We start from the raw sequence: 25,270 nt of genomic DNA on the forward strand, positions 1-25,270 counted from the left end.
CTTGGAGTTTACTAATCATAAAGCGTTTATTGAACAAAACCGCTTCCGTCACAAGGGGACTAATTAAATCACGTGCATTCTTTTTTCAGAACACGTATTATTGTCTTTACATATTGCGCTCAGCTATGGTCCTATCGCCTATAGTATTGCTTCCTGGGGAAACACATATAACTGCCGCCTCTCTTCTATTGAACACATGCAGAACCACGCTATGCGCATAATCAGCAACAGTTCCTTTTACTCAAATGCTATCCCGCCACTCCAGGCTAACTTTATATTATCTATCTATGGTTTTTTTAAGAATCATTTAAGTATTATTTTTGATTAATTACTTAAGAAACAGCTTGCTACGAATTTGTGGACTACAGATTACTCCCTAATACCAACCACACTAGATTCGCGCATAATTTCAACGTTTTCAACACCTACTGTGGAAAAATGCCATACTCATTTTCAGTCGTAAAAACCTGGAATGGCCTACCATATTCATTTACCCCTCGTCATCTTTGAATGTATTCAAACATGAAATAACGTTTTATTTTTGTCAATAGTTTCATGCCAGATAACATGTTCTTAGGTATAATTACGGTTTTTGATATGTGTGCTTTTTTGTTCTCTTAGCAATGTATCGCATTACGCGCGTTCATTTGTTTTTCTTCTACTTTATTTCTGCTGCTTTAACCCCGTTTTTGTATACATTTCTTTCTTCTAGTATATGTTACCTGTTTATAGTTAGTGGATAGAGAATAAACTGAAACTGAACTGAAACAGTGCTGATGACAGGTTCATCATGTGATGTGTTTAATTGGTTTCCTAAATACCATCCCTGTAGTCCCATTCTTTACTTATATCAACGTACGCACGAATGCACTTTACTAACACTTATTCAACTATTTCATGATGCTTAATAATTAATTTTTGCAAAATGCCAAGTTTGTGTCTAGTAATACTATTTGTTTTAATTGTTGTTGTGATTTCAGTAATTTATACTGGTTTCTGTTCACAATATGTCGCTGGTTTGCTACCAGTTGTAGGCACTGTGAATTTGCTAAACTGCTTCAGCACTGCTTTTGCTTCCACCATTTCTCGTGTGCAGCACATGAAAATAAGCAATCAGCTCAATTCCACTTGGAAACACTGATGGCGATTGTAAAGCGTGCTAGACATGTGTGTGCGTCTACAATGCAATGGCTATGGTAAATTGTATGCCTGTAAGCATGTGGAAAACACCACAAGGTTTCTCTCAAGGAGTGTTGAGAGACCAATGACTGAATGACATGTTGAGAATCATGAATCTGAATCATGTTGAGAATGACATGAAGGGAACGTTACATGGTGTCAGAAGTGGCTGCCCAGTGCAACACTTTCCAGCGGGAGCAGGATCTCGGGCGTACCCAGGAACAGGCATAGATGTGCTGAGGCCACCGGGACCAGTACTCATGACAGGTGATATGGGCAAGAATTGGCAACAATTTAAGCAGATGCTGGAGCTCTACTTCACGGAAACAAAGCCGCATGACAAACCCCTGAGCAAGGTAGCAAAGACAGCAGTACTAATGAGCTTAGCAGGGGAGGACACATTAAAAGTTTTCAACAACTTCTCCTTCAGCGAAGGTGAAATCAAAGAAGACTACGAGACCGTCGTCGACAAGTTTGACGCATACTGGGCTGCGCAAACAAACGAAGTGTACGAGCGGTATCTGCTCCGGAAGCGCATGCAGACAGCGGGAGAGAGTTTTGAACAGTTCGCACGAGACGTTAGGATGCAAGCCCGATCGTGCAATTTCGGTGAGCTAACAGGCTCCATGATTCGCGACCAAATTGTGATCGTCATTAGAAATGACAGGCTCCGTAATAAACTCCTGCAAGACAACGAGCTCACGCTGGCTAAAGTCGAAAAAAATATGCAAGGCATAAAAGGCAGCTGCTTTGCAATGCGTAGCATGGGCGGATAAAGTAAACCAAGTAGATCCAGTCAATGTCGCTAGGAGCTCAACCAAGCATCCAAAAACATTCAAATGCTCACGTTGTGGCAGAGAACACAGGCCTCGCGACTGCCCAGCTTATGGCAAAACTTGCAGCATCTGTAAAGCAAGGACTCACTTGCGCGTAGATGAGCTCTAGGATGACGGTGACGACTCTGAAATTTGGTATGTATGTACCAGTGACATATGGAATGAACGTGATTGGATGGTGATAGCGAGCCTTGGTGGCGACGAACTCAAATTCAAAGTCGACACGGGATGTCAAGTTAACGTCATACCGTATTCAGCCTACAGGAAGCTGCAGCCAATGCCGCCTGTCAAACGCAGCAACATCACTTTGCGGTCATACGATGGGGCCATCATCAAACACCTAGCTGTCATCAGCCAAGTAGTCATTGGTGACAGACGCCAGCATTTGGACTTCTTGGTCTCTAAGAAAGGAAGGCAGGCACTGCTCCGGCTCAAGGCAAGTGAATTGCTTGGGCTAGTTACCAGGACAGTCGACGCAGTGGCAAGAAGCAACTCCGAACAAGTATTGCAGGAATTCGGCGAGCTATTCGAAGGTACCGGCTGCGTACTGCGACACTACAAGATGGTCCTGTCTGCGGATGCTGTCCCTGTGGTTCAAGCTGCCCGATGAGTTCCTTTGGCCCTAAAGGAACCACTTCGCAATGAGCTGAAGCGGATGGAGCAAGCGGGCATCGTGACAAAGGTAAACGAACCGACTGGATGGGTAAGCCCATTGGTAATAGTCAAGAGAAAGGATGGTGTGATGTGTGATGCGCGACATGGTGCGGTGATCGGGACGGTCAGGAGCACACGACAAGGATTGCGCGCGCCGAGGTAAATTCCGTGCTGGAAACAACGCCGAAGAGCGTCCGGCACGTGAATGCGCGGCGCAAGAAAAACAACCAAAAGAAGAAAAGCAAACCAATTAAGAAAGACCACCGGGCGTCAGGCAGCCAATCGGAGAATGCCTAATCGGCCAGAGAGAAGAAAAAGAGTGACGCGCTGGCAGTTGAACACGGGCCGTCGGGTTCCGGACCCGAGCCACCAGGACTTCACCCGACTGGGGCTTCCTGCTAGCCCGTTCCTGTGCGTCGCCCGTCTACCCGAGCGTGCCGTCAGTTCCTCAAGGCCGGTGAGCTTCTGCGCCTGTGGGCAGCACAAGAGCAGTCGGGCTACGGGCCCGAGTTCTACGCCAGCTGCCCGGCCAGAACGCCGCCCCCGTCTGTCGTGCCGCCTGCTGCCCGAGGCCGGCGTTCGAGCTTCTCTGCCCCTGGGCAGGACAAGAGCAGTCGGGCTACGGGCCCGAATTCAACGACCAGCTGCCCGGCCAGAACGCCGCCGCCGTCTGCTCGTGCCACCAAGCCAGCTGCTTTACCTATTCAAGCCAGAGCTGGCGCGCTCTGGTCGCCCGGTCAGTCAACCCACACCACGACCTTTGGTGAGACCGGCGCAACTCCTTGCGAGAACTTGTCGCCGCGTCTCCGCATAGAGACTGTAATGCGTCCCTGCCGTCGTGGCAAGCCCGGACTCGCGCACTAGTTAGCTTCACACTAGCCCCAAATGTGTTTTACTGCCGTGATGTCTATTTGAGTGTTTATTTCATTCTTTCGATTTCTTTCTATCATTTATTTTGAGCCTTTTTAGTTCCATTAAAAGTTTGTGTGTGTGTGTGTGTGTTCGAAACTAACGGCTTTGTCCTCAATTGGTTTCTCGGAGGCTCCGCCTAAGAGAACCGTTAAAACCTTTGAGTACATGAACCGTTGTCCCCATATTTGGGCATCACAGATGGAAAGTTGAGGGTTTGTATGGATCCCAGGATAATCAACGCGAGCATAAAACGGAAGCATTACGAAATGCCAAGGCGTGAGGACATAGAGGCGGAACTGGCCGGTGCAAAGGTGTTCAGTCGACTAGACGCGAATGCTGGTTTTCATCAAATTCCTCTGGATGAAGAAACGTCAAGAATCTCCACTTTCGCAACTCTGTTTGGAAGGTATAGGCACTTGCGGATGCCCTTTCGAATTGCGTCAGCGTAAGTAGTATTTCTAAAGACTCTGAGCGAAATATTCGATTCCTTACCGGGCGTTCATGTGTATGTAGATGATATTTTGATTTGGGGAATCTCGCAGGAACAACATGACCATCGGTTGAGATTAGTACTCGAAGCTGCTAGGCAAGCTGGTATTAAGCTAAACGCAGAGAAGTGCAAGGTTAGTGCTCACGAAATCGAATTTCTGGGTGATATTATCTCGAAAGACGGCATAAAGCCCAACCAACGGCTGATCGAGTGCATGAAACAGATGCCCATTCCGGCCGACAAACAGGGAGTGCAGCGTCTTCTGGGCGTAGCGAATTATTTTTCCAAGTACCTTCCCGCCTTGTCGCAGATGAGGTCTTCTTTGCGCAGCCTGATCAAGCATGATGCAGTATTTGCATGGACACGAACCCACACGGATGAATGGCACAGTATCTGCGACAGCCTTGGCCAGCCGCCACTGCAAGCTATCTTTGACCCTCAGAAAGAAACGTCAGTTGCCTCAATGAATGGTTTGGGTTCAGCTCTCATGCAGCGTCAAGGAAGTTAATGGCATCCTGTGGCCTACAAATGGTGCTGACTGACGCGGAACAGCGTTATTCACAGATAGAAAAGGAAGCATTAGCTGTGACTTTCTGCTGCCAGAAATTTTATTACTTCATCTATGGTCGACAGATTGTCTTGAAAACTGATCATCGGCCGTTGACAGCTATAGCTCAAAAAGTATTAGCTGATATGTCGCCTAGACTACAAAGGTTTTTTATGCATCTGCTCAAATATGACTATGTCCTTCGATATGTTCCAGGAAAGGAACTCATCTTTGCAGACATGCTCTCGCGAGCCACAGCCGTGATACTGGACCAGGACCATGAGGACCGCGATGCCGATGTGGAAATCCATGCTGTGAGTCCGGTTACAGCCCTTGTCAGCGACGTCTCGTTGAAGCGAATAAACGAAGAGACTGTTAAGGATCCCTATTTACGCACCATAATTCAGGCCGTTCCCAATGGTGAAAACGTTCAAGGAGAGCTGAAACCTTTCCCAGGAGCTGTCAGTTGTGAAACGTATTCTACTGAGAAGTACAAAAGTGGTCGTGCCTGTGTCCATGAGAGGCGAGATGATTGCACGAGTGCATGAAGGCCACATGAGCCTTAATAAATGTAAAGCAAGGGCAAGAAGATTCATTTTTTGGCCTTTTTGGCCAAACATTACCGCAGAAATCAAAGAAATGATCCAGAGGTGTGCTGTGTGCAAACAGTATGCATATAATCAACCCACCGAACCACACATCATTAGACCGACACCGCATTACCCATGGTATAGGGTCGGTGTCGACCTATTCGAATACGGTGAAAGGTCTTATCTTTCAGTGTACGACGCTCTTTCTAACTTTCCAGAAGTGGAGGAGTTGCGTGACACATTGATGACAACCATCATCAACAAGCTGGGGGCCATATTTGCGAGATATGGTGTTCCGTATGAGGTGTGTACAGACAACGGACCTCAGTTTAGATGCAGAAACTTCTGCAGGTTTGCAAGCAAGTATGACTTCAGACATGTTACCTTAAGCCGGGAGTTCCTGAGGTCCAACAAACTTGCAGAGAAAGGCGTGCAGGTAGCTAAAAGAAGTTCGAAAAAGAAAACGAAAGAAGCAAGAGAAGACTTCTGGCTGGGGCTATTTAGCTACAGGTCAACCGCATTAGAAGATGGACGATCACCCGGAATACTACTCCAAAGAAGGCGATTAAGATCGACTCTTCCTGATTTCTGCAACCAGCAGAGAACCCAAGTGTTGAAACATGTTCAAAAGGAATATTCTATACGGGTTCTACCAGCACTGGAAAAGGGACAGACTGTTAGGCTGAAGAAAACGTTTTGGTCGCGGAAAACGAAAGTGGTTAAGCAGGTTTATCCAAGATCGCACGAAGTGTTGAAAGAGGACAACAAAACACTCCGTCGCAACAGGCAACATCTGCTCCCCACAGGTGAAGTTTTCATTCAGCACGCACTGGAAGATGACAACGATACTGACGAATGCCAGGAAAGTACACACGCCGCTCACGACCTGCCCGACCAGATTTACGTACCGCCTGTAATGGCGACAGACCCCACTACATCATTACGAAGATCTCGTCGCCAGTTCAGACCCCCTCAACGTCTGCAGTACGACTCGAATTTCCAACAGTTGCCTTGAACTCTTGACTTTTTAATACTGCGAGGACGTGCATTACATATCTGCTGTTCTAATATGTGTACCTTCAAAAGGAGAGGGATGTATCGTAATCTGATAGCACGCGTACCAGCGCAACCCACATCATTATTTCTACTGGGCACGAGCCTTGTCCTTTCTCTTTACTTTTCCCTTTTTGCTCTTGGCGCGTCTTTATAAGCAAGCGCAAAAAAGGACGCAGGAAGTTTTTTGCCCTTCACCATGTCGGCCTGGTCAATGCTTCGCACACGCCCATAACGCACGGAACGTTACACGTACGGCTGAGCTTGCACAATCGATGGGATGATGCCGCAAAGGTAAATGCGGTCTTCTGCCTTGCGCGAGTGGATAACCTGTGGTTTAAAAATCACGAAGCCAACTTTCAGTCCTGGTCTTCCTTCAAGACCAGTTTCGCTGCAGTTTTCGGTCGCCCCGCTGCCCACAAGTTGCGCGCCGAGAAGCGGTTACGAGAGCAAGCGCAACAACCCGGTGAAACATTCACCTATCCTATGGAAGAGGTTCTCGACCTATGCACACGTGTGGATGCTTCTATGCCCGAAAATGACAAATTGAAGGACATTTTGTAGGGCATCGCCGATGACATTTTCGAAATTTTCATCGCCAAGAGACAGCGCACCGTAGCAGAGCTCATGAACTTGTGCCAAAGCTACGACGAGTTGAGGAGGCAGCGCGATTTCACCAGGCGGCCCTCAGTGGCTGACGAGGCCCTTTCTTCCATGACCGTCTTCTCTGATCACTCCCCCCTGCTCACACAAATCCAAGCTTTCCTGCGGGAGGAAGCTGCCCGTCAGCTTTCTCTACTACCCTTCGCTGAGCTACCCCAACAGCAGCCGCTGCCGCAACAACCTCCTACAAAGCTCGGCCTTACGTTCCGGCGGGTTATTGTAGACCAAGTTGCTGAGGCTCTACTAATGTAGCATCAGCAGCACCCTGTCGCCGCACCACTCACTTACGCATCTGTCGCCGCCCAGCCTCCTCGTCAACCACTCGTTCCGCTACATGCACGGCCGCTACCATGTGTTCATCAACCCGTTCATCGGCCTGTCCTGACTTTGCTAATCCTTGGCGCACGCAAGAAGACATTCGCATATGTTATTCTTGCGATATTCGCGGCCATGTTGCACGTCTCTGCCGCCGCCGCATGCTGAACTCTGATGAGTTTGTGCAGTCGCCTCCCTTGGCCAACGTGCAACGTTTCCACTACACTTATTTTAGGCGGCAGTCGAACAGGCCACCAGCCAACCACCCGGTCCTTACACGTCGTTCACCTTCCCCGCGTCGCCGCTCTTTGTCGCCCATGCGTCGGCGCCATTCACCCACGCAAGAGGAAAACTAAGCGCCGCAGTTCAGGAGGCAGGAGCTGCACAAGTCCTCCATTGTCGCCTTTGAACGTTGTCTACCTTACTGTTGACGGCGTCCCTACCGCTGCGCTAAATGATACTGGGGCAGCCGTGTCTGTCCTAAACGAACGCCTCTCTGGCGCTCTACGAAAAGTTAGGACGCCACTTTCTGCGTGTTCTTTTCGCACAGAAATCGCCCAGCGAGTTCAGCCTTCAGCTGCATTCAGAGCTAGAGCTGTTATTCGGGGCGTTCTCTATATTGTCGAGTTTGTGGTTCTGCAGTCCTGCTCTCGCGACGTGTTACTTGGATGGAATTTTCTTTTGCAAAATAACGCTGTTATCAGTTGTGCATGTGTTTAAGTTGAATGATCGCCTCTGTGGGACGTGCCCCTCGTTAGTGGAACTTCTCTTCCCGCTAAGCTAGTCCTTCGGGAAGACATCGCCATACCGCCGTACTTGCCTGCCCTTGTTCCCGTTTTCTGTGGCGCTGTTTCTCTAGGCGCTGTCCTCTTCACTCCTTCGGAACTGTTCGTAACCCGCAAAGATGTTCCTCTTCCTTTCGCCACGCTTGACTTTTCAGTCGGTTTCAGCTCCATCGTTGTCTGCCATCCACTTCCTACAGCACTGAAGGATCTTTGCGGCAAAGCACTTGGTCGTGTTCAACCTCTTGATGACATGCCTATACCTCACGTGCCGGATGCTTCGTATGCAGAGCTCACTGATTTCTTTGCACTTTCTACTTCTGTTCTGCCACCACCTGACTTATTCAAACCTTTCATCGCCGATGACCGTACTTCCGAGCAGCGCTGCCAGCTTCTTCACCTGCTTGCCTAGTTCCGTTCTTCTTTTTAAACTATGGTTGCATTCGGTTCTGCGTCTATTATAGCCGTCTTAATAAGACGGCGATAAAAAGACGTCTGCCCTCTACCGCGCATTGACGACGCTCTGGACAGCTTGCAAGGCACTGCATTCTTCTCTTCGTTGGATTTACGCTTGGTATACTGGCAGGTCCTGATATGAGCAATTGATCGCCCTAAAACTGCATTCATTACTCCAGATGGTTCATACGAATTTAATGTGATGCCATTTGGCCTACGCGATGCGCCTGCTATGTTTGAACGAATGATGGACAATATCTTGCACGGCCTAAAATGGATCTCGTGTTTATGCTACCTCTACAACATCGTTGTGTTCGCCCCTGATTTCAGCACGCATCTTCTTCGCCTTAGGCAAGTGTTGACGTCCTTGACCAGCGCAGGCCTGCAACTGAATCTGAAAAAGTGCCAGTTCGCCGCGCGCAAGCTCATGATTCTAGGTCACGTCGTATCACAACACGCCATTTGCCCCGACCCATCAAAACTTCGCGCTCTGGCAGAGTTTCCTAAACCTAAGACACTCAAAGAACTCCGCGCCTTCAACGGCCTCTGTTCTTACTTCAGACGCTTTGTTCATAATTTTGCCTCGATTATATCACCTCCGCCACAACTCTTCAGTTGCGCCAACAACTTATCCTCCTGGTCTCCTGCATGCGACTGCGCGTTCGTGACCTTACGCCGTCTCCTGACGTCTCCACCTATACTGCGATGCTGCGACCCCACCACGCCAACTGAAGTGCATACCGATGCCAGTGGTATTGGCCTTGGTGCTGTCCTTGCGCAGCGCAAGCCTGGCTACTCCGAGTACGTCGTTGGTTACGCCAGTCGTGCACTGACCACAGCAGAACGCAATTACAGGGTCACAGAAAAAGAACGCCTGGCCATCGTTTGGGCACTCGGTAAGTTTCGCCCTTATTTATACAGCTGGCATTACAATGTGGTTACTGACCAACACGCCCTTTCTTGGTTATCCTCTTCAAAAGACTCGCCTGGACGCCTTCCCCGTTGCACTCTCCGCATTCAAGAATATGAAATTCACGTCATCTACCGCTCAGGTCGCAAGCACACTGACGCTGACGCTCTGTCCCGCTCTCCCCTGCCAGCCCACACGGCCTCCCTCTCCACCATTGAGGCGGTATCCTCACTCTACATCGACATCTTCGCACTAGAAAAGCGCAAGGATCCTTGCGTGGCCTCTCTTTTGGATCTCCTTTCTGGCTCGCCTGCATGTCCCATCTCTCGCTCCCTGCGTCGCCAGGCTGCCCATTTTTCTGTCTGGTATAACCTCTAGTATCGACGCAACTACCAGCCCTTTGGTCGCAAGTGGCTTCTCGTTATCCCTAGGACTTAGTGTTCAAATATTTGCGCGTCTTCCCATACTGATCCACAATGTGCACACGCAGGCCTTTTGAAGACGTATGTCCGCCTCATCCGGCCCAAGGTTTATTACAGCCGCTTCCATGCCCTGCTCGTGGCTTCGACCGTGTGGGAACTGACCTGTACCGGCCGCTACCGCTAACACCAGCTGGTAAACGATGGAATATTATCACAGTTCATCACCTTACACGCTATGCTGAAATCGCTGTTCTCGCTGCAGCCACCATCATTGACGTTGTATCCTTTCTGTTCCATCGTTTCATTCTTCGTCATGGCCCACGTCGGGAACTGCTGAGTGATAGAGGCCGTGTGTTTTTGTCGCAGGCGGTTGAAGCAATGCTTGCTCAATGCCGCACAGTTCACCAGACCACCACGGCGCACCATCCTAGAATTGACGGGTCTACGGAGCGTTTCAAACGCACCGTTGGTGATATTCTCGCCATGTACGTTTCATCGGAGCATACAAACTGGGTCATCATCATCAGATTTGTCACGTACGCATATAATATGGCTACACAAAGTACTACAAGATTTTCTCCATACTTTCATCTCTACAGTCGCGATCCTTCCTAAGCCATCGATACGGTTTTGCCTTGTATGTGTGCGCTCCCGTCAGTGTGCGCTTCCGTTTCAGCCGTCACCCGATACGACGAAGAATTCCGTCAATCAGCCCGAAAGTTCACCTCCACCGACCAACAACGACAAAAAGGCAATCGTGATGGGGACACTACGAATCTGAATTTCGCTTCCGGCACACTTGTCCTTGCCTTCTACCACTCCTGCACTTTCGACAAAACTTCTCTCGGAGTATGATGGACCATACCGTTCACGTTCACCACCTAAAACATTTCTATGACCCGCTCGTCTCTACTTCGTAAGTCGCCAGGATGGCTACGCTTGTGCACCGGAGGTAATTGTAATCAAGAAGAGCGCAAGGACAAGGCCAGCCAGATCGTCTGTTCCATGCCTGCAGCGCAACCAATGGGCAAGCCGGATTGCCAATGCATATCACGAGTGTGAGCCGTTCGGGCAACCAGCTGTTCCTGCTCTGCGTTGCATACCTGCTCGGTTACGAACAGACGTTACCACGTGAACCACCCTCTACCCTCACCCAATCTGCTCTTTTCTTATCCCTTAACGTTACACCCGTCATTCTTCCTTCCATAGCTCGTTGCGTTATCCTCAATTTAAGTAGAACCCTTTTCGTAAGCCTCCAGGTTTCTGCCGCGTAGGTGAGTACTGGTAAGACACAGCTATTATACACTTTCCTCTTGAGGGATAATGGCAACCTGCTATTCATGATCTGGTCTGTGTTAGTAAGCTTGAAATGTTTTCAACCACAACATTCTTACCATTCATGTCACTTCCGGTAAGTATTGCACTACTCTTTTGGATTCTTATACAGCGTGTTAATACGTGCTTCTGATCAATGCAGAAATCAGGGCTTGTTGGCGATAACTGACCTTGGACATTATGACAAATGCAAAGGCATGCAACCACTAGGATACATAGAATCGATTGGCGCTAGACATCAACTGTAGGGGTTAATGACAAAAACAACAGCAACGGAAATATAGCGCACAAAGCAGCGTAAAGATGCAGAACGAGCACTTGTCACTCGAGAGAATACTAGTGCCCCTCGAGATATGCCTTTTCCTTGTGATGCAATGCCAGAAAAGGAGTAATCGCACATTTATCAGTTTCGTTGGCAATGCGCTATGTCTGGAAGAATCGTCTGACTTGCTTCGGAAAGCTAGACGATTTTCCACTTGAAGGTGGGATCCTATGCATCACACCCGCTCTGCCCTTCTTGTACCATATAGTGCGCTTTGTTGTAGAGCCTGCCTTAGGAGCACTATTAACGATGTTGCGCATGTGTGCAAGATTACCAGGTGCCGAAAGGAGAAAAACGACCAGGATGGCTTATTTCTCAGCCACCATGTTCAGGTGTTTGATTAGGTCATGTATGTATGGCACAACCAACGGCCGCGCTTTTTTGCGTTCAAGCTCATTGTGGCATATGTGTGGCTCCCTAAACTTACTTTATTCAGCTGGCTTCCTCCTATTTTGATGGAAGCAAATGCGTAGCACACCACAACCAAGACAAAAGAAGAACACAGTCGACACACAGGTTTGTGTCGCGTGTGTCGTCTGTGTTCTTTTGTCCTGGTTCTGATGCCCTACGCTTTTTGTCGCTATCATGATATACCAACAAGCTCAACGTGCAACTTAGTCAGTTTTCTTCTACAGAAGCCAACAATAATGCAGGAAAGCCAGTTGCGTACAGCTTTAAAACTTGGAGGTGGAGGCTGCATGCAACCAGAGGGTAACAAGACGTTTTGAGAATAGTGTCTGTGCACGTTTTGTGCAAGACCCCTTTCACAATCTTGGAATCGGGCGAAATATAGCTAATGACTGGGTTTTTGGGCCATGGATGGTATGGATAATAGAAATGACGGACAGGAAAAATGAGACCAATATCGAGAAACTGATGGCACCCCTCTTCAGGTAACTCAGACTTGAAGTTCTGCCTTTTGCTACGAGAACCAAAGCTCCAGGCACTTGGTTAAAAAGCTATTCAGAATGCCAAGGACACACAGCCTTTCGGATAACTCAGTAATAATCAACATAATTGTAAATGTGTTAAATCTTAGATGAGCATGCTGTGGCAAGGCATGTGGAAATCTTTGGCTCGATTGAGTAAGCAGATTTTTAAACTGGAGCAATACCTGATCCAATACGAATGCTCTCTGCTTGATGCCGATCGTCGCCAAGCTCTACAGAAAAAATATGGCAATCTCCCCACCACACTATACACAGATGCCGCGCAGTACCCCCAAAAAGCAGGCATGACGGCCAGCGTTCTCGACTATAACCTACAAGAGGTGGTCTCGATGACGGTCCGCACTGCAGCGCCCTCGTAGCGGAGGAGACAGTCATCGCCTTGGCCGTCACCTCTAGTGTGACCAACGAGTACGTCACAATTATTACTCACTCACAAGCAGCTTGCCGTAGCTACACGAGGGGCAGGATACCTTCAATTGCCCACCGACTCTTCAAACAAGCCTCCCAATTCCCGTACGTTGAAATAGTGTGGACTCCAGGACACGAGCCCCTCCGTGGAAATCAGCGTGCGCACGCTGTAGCCCGAGCTCATGCCTCCCGGGCGACACAAGAGAGGGATACTACAACGCCATACTACAACACCACATATTGAACAGACGACAATACCCACCTTCACACAAGACCCTCTTACGTGAAGACGCAGTAAGATGGCGACAACTACAAACCAATGCATACCCCAATTTAAGCAGACTACACGCAATGGACCCTACACTATATTCATACACTATTTGTAATGATTACGCCTGCCCATATCACACCACATGGGCGTGTCCCAACGTGAAGGCGACCCCGCAAATACCCAACGCCACACCCAAGCAATGGGAGGCCGTGCTGACTAGTTCGGACCCTCGTAACCAGCAGCAACTGGTGCGGCCGGCCCGGGAGACAGCAAGAGCTGCAGGAGCCCTGGAATAAGGGTGCCTCCCGCACAGGCAGAAAGACACCTGCTTGTCCTTTCTTTTTTTAAATAAATGTTTCTCCTCCTCCTTCCTTTGCTAGAAGGGTGGGGCTGTGATTAAGAGCGACTGCTGTAACGCACAGATAAAATCTAAAAAAATCTATAAAGTCAATTTCCGAACCAGCACGATTTTGAAAGGCAACATGATCAATGTCAACGATGTTTACACGGACAGTGAAAAATTCTTCACTTGGCAGAAAGGAATAAGAAAGACCTTCTACATCAGTAGCAAAGGTGTATAGTAGCTGCAGAGGATACTCGCACATGGAAAGATAATGTACGATTCTCTCCGAATTGCGCATGAGGTAAGCGTCATTGTTGGGCACTGGGATTTTGTCTTATCACATAGAGCCGAGGCTTTCTTCCTTAGTTATTTCCGTGAGCATTCTACTGCAGGAAATACTTTGATACTACTTATTGAGCTATTAACGAGAGGACTACCTTCGGAAGCACCACAAATCCACCCTTTTCTGAGGCACAAGTTAAGGTAACTTTTTCTCAAAAAACAGTGAACTTAGATGAAGGAACCTTTCAGAGCGCGTTGACTGTTTTATATCTATGATACTGAATAGCAATGCCCGCTTTCACGTTTTGGACACCAACGAATTTTCAAAGGAAAGTTACTTAGTCCTACTGGTGTTTGATAAAGAGGGTGGGTTCATGGCGCTTCCTAAGGTACCCTTCACGGAAAAGCTCATTAAGGAATATCAAAAAATTTCATGCACGTCAAGTACTCATAGAAAGAATTAAGGCAGAAAGCTTTGGCTCTTTGCGATGAGATCAACTTGCAAAGCCTCAAGAACACTATAAATGCTGCAAAAAATGCGCTCCTAGATGTTTTTCTCAAAAAAAACCGCACAAAAGAAGGATGCAGTTCTGAGCTGTTTGCGACTGACAAAGATACACGGCAAGGCACCCTTCTAGATTTTAACAAGGCATCTCAAATTGCTTCAACTATATGACCCTTACCTTGCGTCCAAGTTCAATAGCGTTTTAGGTTATCGTATCATGTATAAGAACCCCTGCAATCGCTACACACCTTTTCTATTAATGTAGTAGAACTTAATCCATTCCGCAGAACGAACTTTTCTTGTGCTCTCCCTGAAAACATCGATGACATTGGTCCATTTTTCTTTTGGAAATTGTACTGGTTATAGCAATGACAATTTTATGAAAGTTTTAGGATTTTATCTCTACTCCATATCAGTTGACGTTCGTCATACCCCCGTCCTAACTAGGGGATTTGTACTGATTCATGTATTGCTCCTCTTTAAAGTGATGTTTTATACATTTATGACAAACATATTTCTGGATGCCCTGACAAAGCATACGCAGCTAAAGCTTTATACATTGTTAGGTATGCTGATAATTGGGAGACTAGAAATGAAATAGACTTTATACTCTGTGCTAACCCTGGCATCATACAAGATGTGGACGTGCTCGGCAAGGTGCGCTGCAGTGACCATAAGATGGTAAGAACTCGAATTAGTCTAGACTTGAGGAGGGAACAGAAGAAACTGGTACATCAGAAGCCGATCAATGAGTTAGCGGTAAGAGGGAAAATAGAGGAATTCCGGATCAAGCTACAGAACAGGTATTCTGCTTTAAGTTAGGAAGAGGACCTTAGTATTGAATCAATGAACGACAATCTTATGGGCACCATTAAGCAGTGTGCAATAGAATTCGGCGGTAACTCCATTAGACAGGATACCAGTAAGCTATCGCAGGAGACGAAAGTTCTAATCAAGAAACGCCAATGTATGAAAGCCTCTAACCCTACGGCTAGAATACAACTGCCAGAAATTTCCAAGTTAATCAACAGACGTAAGACAGCTGACATAAGGAAGTATAATATGGATAGAATTGAACATGCTCTCAGGAACGGAGGAACCCTAAAATTCGTGAAGAGGAAACTAGGAATAGGCAAGAGTGTGATGTATGCGGTAAGAGAAAAAGAAGGCAATATCATTACTAATATGAATGAGATACTTCAAGTCGCTGAGGAGTTCTATAGAGATTTATACAGTAACAGTGGCACCCACGACGATAATAGAAGAGAGATTAGTCTAGAGGAATTTGAAATTCCACAAGCAACGCCAGAAGCAGTAAAAAAAGCCTTGGGAGCTTGCAAAGGAGAAGGCAGCTAGGGAGGATCAGGTAACAGCAGATTTGTTGAAGGATGGCGGGCAGATTGTTCTAGATAAACTGGCCACCCTTTAAACGCAATGCCTCATGACTTCGAGCGTACCGGGATTTCGGAAGAAAGCTAACATAATCCTAATCCATAAGAAAGGGGACGACAAAGACTTGAAAAATTATAGACCAATCAGCTGACTGTGCGTTGCCTACAAAGTATTTACTAAGGTAATCGCAAATAGAATCAGGAACACCTTAGACTTTTGCCAACCAAAGGACCAGGCAGGATTCCATAAAGGCTACTCAACAATAGTCCATATTCACAGTGTCAATCGGGTGATAGAGAAATGTGCGGAATATAAGCTACGCTTATAAACAGCTTTCATTGATTACGAGAAAGCGTTTGATTCAGTCGAAACCTCAGCAGTCGTGGATGCATTACGGGATCAGGGTGTAGACCAGCCGCATTTAAAAATACTGAAAGATATATATAGCGGCTTCACAGCCACCATAGTCCTCCATAAAGAAAGCAACAAAATCCCTATAAGGAATGGCGTCAGGTAGGGAGATACGATCTCTCCAATGCTATTCACTGCGTGTTTACAGGAGGTATTCAGAGACCTGGATTAGGAACAATTGGGGATAAGAGTTAATGGAGAATACCTTAGTAACTTGCGATCGGCTGATGATATTGCGTTGCTTAGTATCTCATGGGACCAATTGCAATGCATGCTCACAGACCTGGACAGGCAAAGCAGAAGGGTGAGTCTAAAATTTAATCTGCAGAAAACTAAAATAATGTTTAACCGTCTCGGAAGAAAACATTAGTTTACGATAGGTAGCAAGGCACTTCAAAGTGGTAAGGGACTTGATCTACTTATGGCAGGTTGTGACCGCGGATCCGGATCATGAGACTGAAATAGTCAGAATGAGAAGGATGGGCTGGGGAGTGCTTTGCAGGCATTCTCAGATCATGATCGGCAGGTTGCCATTATCCCTCATGAAAAAAGTGTATAACAGCTGTGTCTCACCAGTACGCACGTAAAGGGCAGAAACCTGGAGCCTTACGGAAAGGGTTCTACTTAAATTAAGGACACGCAGCGAGCCATAGAGAAAAGAATAAGGGGGGTAACGTTAAGGGATAAGAAAAGAGCAGATTGGTTGAGGGAATACTGTGAGTTAATGACATCTTAGTTGAAAACGAGAAAATAAATGTTCATGGGCAGGACATGTAATGATGAGGCAAGATAACCGATGGTCATTAAGGGTTACGGATTGGATTCCAAGGGGAGGGAAGCGTAGCAGGGGGCGGCAGAGAGTTAGGTTGGCGGATGAGATTAGGAATTTCGACGGGCCAACATGGCCACAATTAGTACATGACCGGTGTAGTTGGAGAACTACGGCCCTGCAGTGGGCGTAACCAGGCTAATTATTATTATTATTATTATTATTATTATTATTATTATTATTAATATTATCCGTTAAAGGCTATTGTAACAATGAACATCTCTTCCTTAACGGTTCTGATTGCTTAGACTGTGTTTCTGCCCCAGTACAATATGCGGATAGTGTCAGGTACCTTGGAGTATACTTTGAGACGGACTTATCATGGAATATTCAAATGGCTGGAATTTGTGCGCGATTACGTAATGTTGCAAGTGTCCTTTACCGTAGAAGGAGTTATGCACCTACCAAGAATAAAAATGATAGTGCATCCTTTAGGGTACTCGCATAGAAGGTACGGCATTTGCTGTTCTTTTTTTATTGCAGTGGATTTTGAAACATAAAATTTACAACCTATTAAAAAGCATACTAAATGTGTTGCCTACAACCACACGACAGATAACTTATTTCGAGATTTAGAAATGCCCAATTTCGGTTCAAATGCTAAACTTAACTAACCGTAATAACGCCTGTAGACTTCTAAGTTGCAATGAACGTGGAAAATGCATCTATTCTACCAACCACCGCGTACCATTTTGGTCATAAGGCTATCGTTGATATTCTCACAAATTGTGTGACGCGATGAAGTCAGAAACAGAAAACCAATAGTTTGGTTTCAATAAACGTTCACTTTCGCAGTTAGATATATCTTGGTCTATTCTACAGGTCCACTGGTAGCTTAGGGGGCCATTCCTGAGACGAGCCTCGGCGTCGGTGGCGTAACCGAGCGAACGTGCCCAGCGAAAGATGAAAGAGCGAACGTGGAGCGGGAGATAAACATGACGATACGGCGGAGACCGCTGAGGGTCGGCCCTTCAGTGACGCGAACAAGGGAAAGTGGCGTGATGCGGAACCACCCGACCGCTCAACGTGTACGCGTATGTGGGCTAAGCGGGACCGCTGGTTTCGTTATATCGTCTGCCCGCGTTGGTTCTCGCTCGTGCTTGTTTGGTTATGTTGGTTTGGTATTGTTCGCACTTATTTTGGTTGTCACGGTTTTCCATTCTTTTGTAATCTGATTGCTTGCGCGACGCGAATTATGTAGTACTTTCTGGAAGCCACACGGCGCCAGCGACTACACTCGTGCATTCGACGAATCAAGAACAAAGCCGACGCGCCTGTCGCCCAGATAAGGGTTTCTACGATCGCCGACTCTGCTGCATGCCTTTCTCATGAACTTTGCCCCAGTAAATCGAGAAATAAAAATACGTACAAAGCTGCGCTCAAAGTTCGCACTATAGTTGATATCGTAGTCTTCATTGAAGTTTTTCTAGACGGCGCAACATGTTAGCAGGTATCAACAGTCTTATGAGAGGAGAAATTATTTCACCTGAAATGCATCCGGTAGATCACGACGTGTAATTTCGGAAACCCCGTTTGCTTCAGTAGATTGCAGCAGGGATAGCAGACCTACAGTGGTCACAACGAAAAACCATACTGCTCCCATTTTGGCTTCTTGATGCTACGTTCAGAGCAGCCGTTCCAGAATGGTTGAATATTGCGTGGCTTTTCAGTGTTCCAACACTTATAGGGCTGGCTGGTCAGCTCAAACATCCAGTCACAAAGCACTCATTCTGTCAGACTTAGGATAGAAAGTCAGCATGATACCATAGGAGCAAACAAAAGCGTAAATATGCTGGACCTCATCAGAGAGCGGTAAACAGAAACCATGTTTTCCTATTATTTTCGCCCGAAAATGACATTCAGAAATAATTGAATTTTACTTAGGTCGTGTCTCTCATGAAATGTTTCATTATAAAATGTGTCATGGGGAAATGCATAACGAATATCATTTCCGCATAGAGGCACTGTGCAAAGAACTAAAACAAGTGTGACAGATGTTCAATCACCGAAATAACGCACAACCGCTGTATTCCATCATACATATAGAAAGAAAAACATAATTGTTCGCTACGACAGAGTGGAAAGCAGATCATATAGGTGAAACAATTACCTTTCCGTGGTGCGTAAGCAAGCATGCGCCATCATATTTGAAAAAGCTACGAACTACGCTGAGCTGTTATACTACCTTACCGGTTGCACGATGATTTGAAATGGTTCCACTTTCTCTTATTGTTTTTCGTGCAATCTCAATGTTATCCCGCGAAAACTTCCAGCTGCTGTACGGTTCATGTTCTGTGTGCTCTTCGACTAGTAAATCTCGGTTTAACTTTCTGAGCCGTTGCTGCGACTTCTATTTTTTTCGTATGATGCACGTTGTCTTTTCTATCGTACGTTATATATAATGAAGATTGGGCGTTCTTTGTCAGTTGCTCCTCCACTGTAACGCCCGCTAGATGCATTTTTAGATCATCGAGTAAACAAACAGTGATAAATAGACACATGACAAAATAAGTATATATATATAAATAAACAAACTGCAAATATATTAACATACCTTACAGAAGCATAGAATTATCCTGAAGTTCAGAGTATTTTCGGCTTAAAAATTTGGCTCAATTTATGAGGGAGAAACTGTATAGTAATGAATAAGTAGCGTTCTTTTTTATTTTGACAGTACCTATGTTTCAGATGGCGATCTTTATCCCCTCTGCCTTTCTGGTTGCAAGGAGCGCCCAGCCTTATTTTTTTCATTTACTTCTATGTATCTTGTCTACCAGTCGATTCTACCAGTCGATTCGACACGGTGCGATCCCCCCGGCAGGTACCGTGTCATAATTTTAAGTGCGCCTTGCGGGAGGAAGTGTTCCGATGATCCACTTGCACTTCTTGTACAGGCATTTCGTTTCCTAGGGCCTATGGTAAAGAGTCCAAATAGTTGACTTTACGGCGGCTTGGTATTGTTTGTTCGCATTCTATGTGGAGTTTAAATGAGGGAATCAAGTGGCTGAATGCGTCTTTGTGAATGCGTGGGCATGTACACACGATAAACTACTGAATAGCCATATGCAGTGCATTTGTAGCGCTTGCAATAACTTCTGAATCCGTTAATTTACAGTGCATTCATTTATGGTTTTCAAATATCGGCTTCCAAATCACCTCACAGACTTTGGGGACCCCCATCACGTGTTCCCGTGCTATATGCTTGGCGTGCTAGGGAATTGCGTGCGTTGTCCCATCAGTTATAGCATTTGAAACCAGGGTTTCGCCTTTTTCAATTTTTTTTCTTTTTTGCCTCTTCTCTCGCCGTGCTACCGTGTGCGACTATTGGCACCAGGTGGCTTGTTTTTAGTCATTCGACAATACAGTTTATTCTCTACACATGCCTAGAGAGTAATCTATCGCTTCTAGAACTCTCTAATAATTCCTTCCTTATTGTTCTTTGCTTCTCCAAACAGGTAGGCTAGTTATCAAGGACTATACACTCTAAAAATGTTAACGCCCTTAAGGGTGTAAATGACTTCCCCCATGGGTGACACCCTTTTGGGTGTATTGCTACACCACAAACAAAGGGAGCTAAGTTGCACTCTACATACCAAACGGTGTGAAAATGACGACACCTAGACTTTAAGACATAGCTGTAAAACAAACTACAACCTTCATATACGGGTGTAAGAAAGACACCACTCTTTCAATATGGGTGGGGCATGGACACCACCCTTGCAAAAACGTGTTGTCCCTGCAAGTATTTTAGTGTTCACTACAGCTGTATAGCTAATGGACCACCCAGGTATTATAAATGCTGCCCAGCCTAAGCTGTGTAACTATCTTGTTCAGTATGTGAGCCAGAATGTGAAAGATGTGGCCACATTGCTTCCCTGATTGAGCATGTAGTGAAACATTTAATGTGAGTCCCTTTCAGGCAAAACACTCAGGGTTTCGCTCTAGCAACAAGGCACACATGCGATGCTATTCGTCATCTTCCACAGCAGTAATAGTACCCTGCCACCAGGCAGCACACCGTAATAGCAAAGCATGCTTCACTAAGACACAGGATGTCATACTTCTTGGCACACCAGTATTTTTCACTCCATGGAGAAAGCACACAACCAAAACCATGAAATAGAAACTCTCTCCACTTTTTGTGCTAAAAAATTATAGCATAAACACCAGCTCAACAAGGAGAGAAATCCACCCACAGCTCGCTGTTGTAGCACATATTCAATACAACAGACCATAACCAATACATGGATTGGTCACGGTAACCAATGCAGTACCACACAAGCTTAGATTTATTTGTCAAGCAGAGAGTCATTGCAGTATCTTAAGCACAACTCTTATACCTCTACTCAATACAATAGCAGACTAGAGCGCACTAGCTCATGCCGAAGTCTCCGTCTTTCCTGTCAATAAATTCTACATATTGCCTCCACTGGATGCTTCCACTCGTACGTACAAATCTACAATGATCATAAAGGTAATACTGAAAGCCAAAGAATAAAGTGCACCAAAGCACTTCTACTCCGGATGTTTCAGCATGCGCAAGGAAAACTGTGTATGTATTTGTGCATGCTTTTTTCAGTGTAAACACACACTATTTACTTTAATTTCTGTATGCTCCATTTCATACCAATGACCTACTCATACCCAATAATTTGGTTTACTTTTGGCCGTGTGCTTGCACTGAATATCCTACAGGCACAGTTCAATTAAGCTATCAGAACAAGTCAGCTGGCCCCAGGTTACCTGCCTGAACAGAATGATTGTAAAATTTTCAACGAAGTATCAGAAAACAATTGTTTATTATTTTCTTAAGAGAAGTGGGTACATAATAAATTACGTTTCAATAAATAAAAGCAAATCAAAGAGTAAAACCATACTCAATGCACAAATATTTTTACCAAATATTGGCACAGGCCTAACTAAATTTTAGGTAGAAAACAGTTTGTATTTAAATAAGCTCACAACAAACCAGTCGCAAAATATTTTTATTATTAAAACACCGCATCTTATGACGTAAAGCACAAAGCTAACTAACCTACCCCGTAAGAAGTCTGACACATCTATGTTATTAAGACATGACTAGTAAGGACTAGTGAACACTGCACGAAACTTCAGCATGAAAACTAGTAATGATAAAGTCATACCCTCCGGTCAACTGAAGTTATAGGAAAATATTGCAAGAACACTGACTAAATTTTGGAGTACATAGTGGAGAGTTTGCAAAGTCTTGAATCCCTTTCTGGTGGTGGCGCACCAGACAACTACGACTTTTGCAACATACACACTAAGGCTAGAGAAATAAAATAAATCAAAGTGGCTAGAAAGTCCAAGAACCTTATGATTGAAAGCCGACTGTGAAAATCAAATAGAAAAATTTTTAAGCTTTCTTAAAGGTGTTGGCAGTTTGACTGCTGGCATCCTTGGTGTTGTGACACGTTGACCGAGGAGGAGCCACTCCACTGCAACAAGAATGTTGAAGACTTTGCATGGGTACTCTATGTTCAGCAACCAGCGTGCGGCAATTAGTGCAGCTATGCCTTCTTCTGTGCTTGAGACACTGAAGAGGATTTATCGGTTCACATGAAGGAGGTTACTCGCACATGTGAGGTCTGGGCCATTGTATTGAATGCATGGCGTCACCGGGACATTTTCTCCCTGCATAGTGGTAAAAAGTATGGTTAAACTTAGGTGATCTTTAAACATTCATGAAATATTTTAATATGTACAATGTTTGTACTACGAGCCATTCATTTTGAAGTTTCACAATCACAAAATATTACACATTTAAGTAGGTAGAACTATCAGCTTGGTTACAGTGCTCACTTGAGGCAAAATATAAACTTGACAAAGCCAACATGCAACATTTTTATTGTAAAAGGAACACATCTGGTGACATGCAGTTTTTTTGTGGAAAGTGCATGGTGCAAGAAAAAAATAAATGTTGTGCGCACCGATCCTGCAAAAACAAAAAGAAGCACCCGCTACTATTACATTAAGATTACTAATAGCTCTCTGCACTATTGTTGCTTTGCTCGTGCATGAAGTTATCTTAATGCGTGTGCACAAACATACACATGTTACAACCAGGTGCGACAGCTGTAGAGGTAACATTGGGAACTTTCACTTTTCGAACTTTGAGCTCAGCTTCTAGGTACGTCGGCTGCTCAGTTCTGCAAAAGAGTCACGATAATTGGCAAAAATAACATTGTCTGCAATGCTGCAGCTAAAGCAGAGCTGATATCTTGGTTTGTCACTGGATACAGAGTAGCATTACACCAGGATACAGAACTTAAGGTTTTACCACGCATTCAGTAACATCAGCGCAATAAATATTTGCTTACTTTTTGTAGAAATAGATTATGTACCGCTGCACATTCCCGGACATTGTGGGCCAGAGTCTGAAGTACTGCCACAGTCTGTATATCTGAAAACATGATGCCAATGCTTCAAAATTAGGCCCTTGCATTGCTCAATTAAGCCCCTCACATGCTATGTGTGGTTAAATTGCCTTGAAAGTACGACAATACAACAGCATTTGAAAAAGGCCGCTCCAATGACAATAGGATTACTTCACTAAAACTTTCCTTGTGAACCTGTATTACTACCCTTTTTTCTTTGTTATAATTTAACGTCCAGACCTAAAAAATGCCCCGTCGTTCTGCATTGGTGAACTATTCAGCTAATAACAATTGCTCTTATTTAAATACCTTAAACAACCCAAAACTGAAATGACAGAACAATTAGGTGTCGCTACATGGAGAGCACAATTTCACACCTACCGTAAAACTGATTAAGTACACAAGTGGAGAATCAAGAGTTGCTTTAAGAGAGCAAAAATGTTGAAGTTAAGAACCCATTGTTGTGCTCAGTTCTGAACACATATAGTTATGCAATATGTATGACCGTGCATGCACTCGTCTCAATTTGCACTAATAAACATGTCAATGATAAATAAAATTATTCCTCCAACAGAATCAAAGGCACAATTTAAGCTCATTTCTTTGAAAACGAGCTGTACTTCTGTAATTACAGTTTGGCTTATGAAATATTGCACTTGTGTGGTTCCGGTATCTTTCTATCAATCTGCAAAATACAGACTAAACCCTTGCGCTATATGCTAGAATAATGAGAAAGGTTAGCCTCTGCAATGTGTACCAAACTTAGTAAATGATATAGTATTTAATTATTGTACATACGACGTGTTCGAAGTCTTGCTGTGTCCACTTCAGAGGCTTCCAGCAGCAAGCGCAGCACTTGCTCCTTACATTTCACACGCTGTTTCAATGCAAGTTCAACTGTTTTATATATCAGAGTAGATAACCTTGGCCTCACTTCTTCCTTGACAAGTATTTCGAAGTCCTTAATAAACTGCAATGAATATCACATTATATTGACATATTCAGTTTGCCTGCAGCAATTAGGATGGATAACATTCAAAGAGAAGCTAATTCATAGTTTTGAGGACCTCCACCTGCAATATATTTTATTAGTGTGACTGGAAAAGAGACAATCACAAGAGGTACCATAATGTTACAAGAGACGCTACCGTTTTTAAAGCGGTCTATTTGTTTATTCGTACGTAGTTGTATTAAGGCACCTGCACCGCTTGCTAGAAGCATTGTAGTAGGTCACAATTAAAGCTCACTACTGAGAAGAAAAAGAAGCCGTGTACAACACGATTTCATATTACACTGCATACCAATGAAGATCACAAAATATATAATGCACGGGCAGGACAATTGCCCCTGACAACATGACAGTGGCTAGTGGTGGAAAAAAAACTGAAACATCATGGTAAGAAAATAATCCTTTACTCAACCAAGAAACTGTGAAAGCAGTACAGATACGATCAGCTCAAGGAATCTTTTCCACTGATGCCTTGTGTTAGAAAAAAATATGCATTTTTAATAGTGATTATTCAGCACATGTATTCATGCACTTTCAAGGAATGGTCCTCCTGAGTGGAAATGCAGCTTGACTCTTGTACGTAGTTGCTTTTATCTATCCCTGTTCTACCGTTGAAGATGCAAAAAAAGGAAACAGGTGAGACATTTACGAAAGGACAACAGTAAGGACCACCACAATGAGTGAACAACATCAGTTAACTTCTCATAAAGCTTAAAGCACATTACAAACTGTGCAGCTTGTTCCTGGACACTCTAATTGGGCAATATTTTTATAGTTGCTGGATACCATGCAGTACAAACATACTCTAAAATCCGGCATAGATTTGTTTCATAAAGGGTTTCTTTTAAGGTCATCATTATATCCAATCATTATCTTATTAAGGCGGGCATACTTATTAAATCAGTCTTATTATTTTGTTAACTAGGCGAATGCAGCACAAAAAGACAGAGGCAAGAAAAACACAGTACACAGGACTGTCACTGACCTACATGTAATTTTATTGCAG

The 25,270-nt window shown here is 45.0% G+C and overlaps 1 protein-coding gene and 1 long non-coding RNA gene across 2 annotated transcripts in view; both read right to left on the minus strand.

Moving 5' to 3' along the window:
* Nucleotides 1-18,487, minus strand: part of LOC129382419 (uncharacterized) — a 54,537-nt gene extending 36,050 nt beyond the window's left edge. The window contains exon 1 of the mRNA XM_055066308.2: nt 18,344-18,487. Coding sequence (XP_054922283.1) covers nt 18,344-18,460 — 117 coding nt within the window. The 5' untranslated portion in view covers nt 18,461-18,487. The remainder of the gene's footprint in view (nt 1-18,343) is intronic.
* Nucleotides 18,488-21,412: 2,925 nt separating this feature from the next.
* On the minus strand, nt 21,413-24,448 carry LOC129382341 (uncharacterized). Its single transcript, XR_008610421.2, has 3 exons — nt 24,054-24,448; nt 23,199-23,281; nt 21,413-22,512 (listed from the first exon to the last, which is right to left on the minus strand). It is a non-coding gene; the product is annotated as an uncharacterized lncRNA (long non-coding RNA).
* Between the last annotated feature and the right edge of the window lie 822 nt (nt 24,449-25,270).

Source organism: Dermacentor andersoni, chromosome 6 (genome assembly GCF_023375885.2).
Source record: "Dermacentor andersoni chromosome 6, qqDerAnde1_hic_scaffold, whole genome shotgun sequence".
NCBI classification, from domain to species: Eukaryota; Metazoa; Arthropoda; class Arachnida; order Ixodida; family Ixodidae; genus Dermacentor; species Dermacentor andersoni.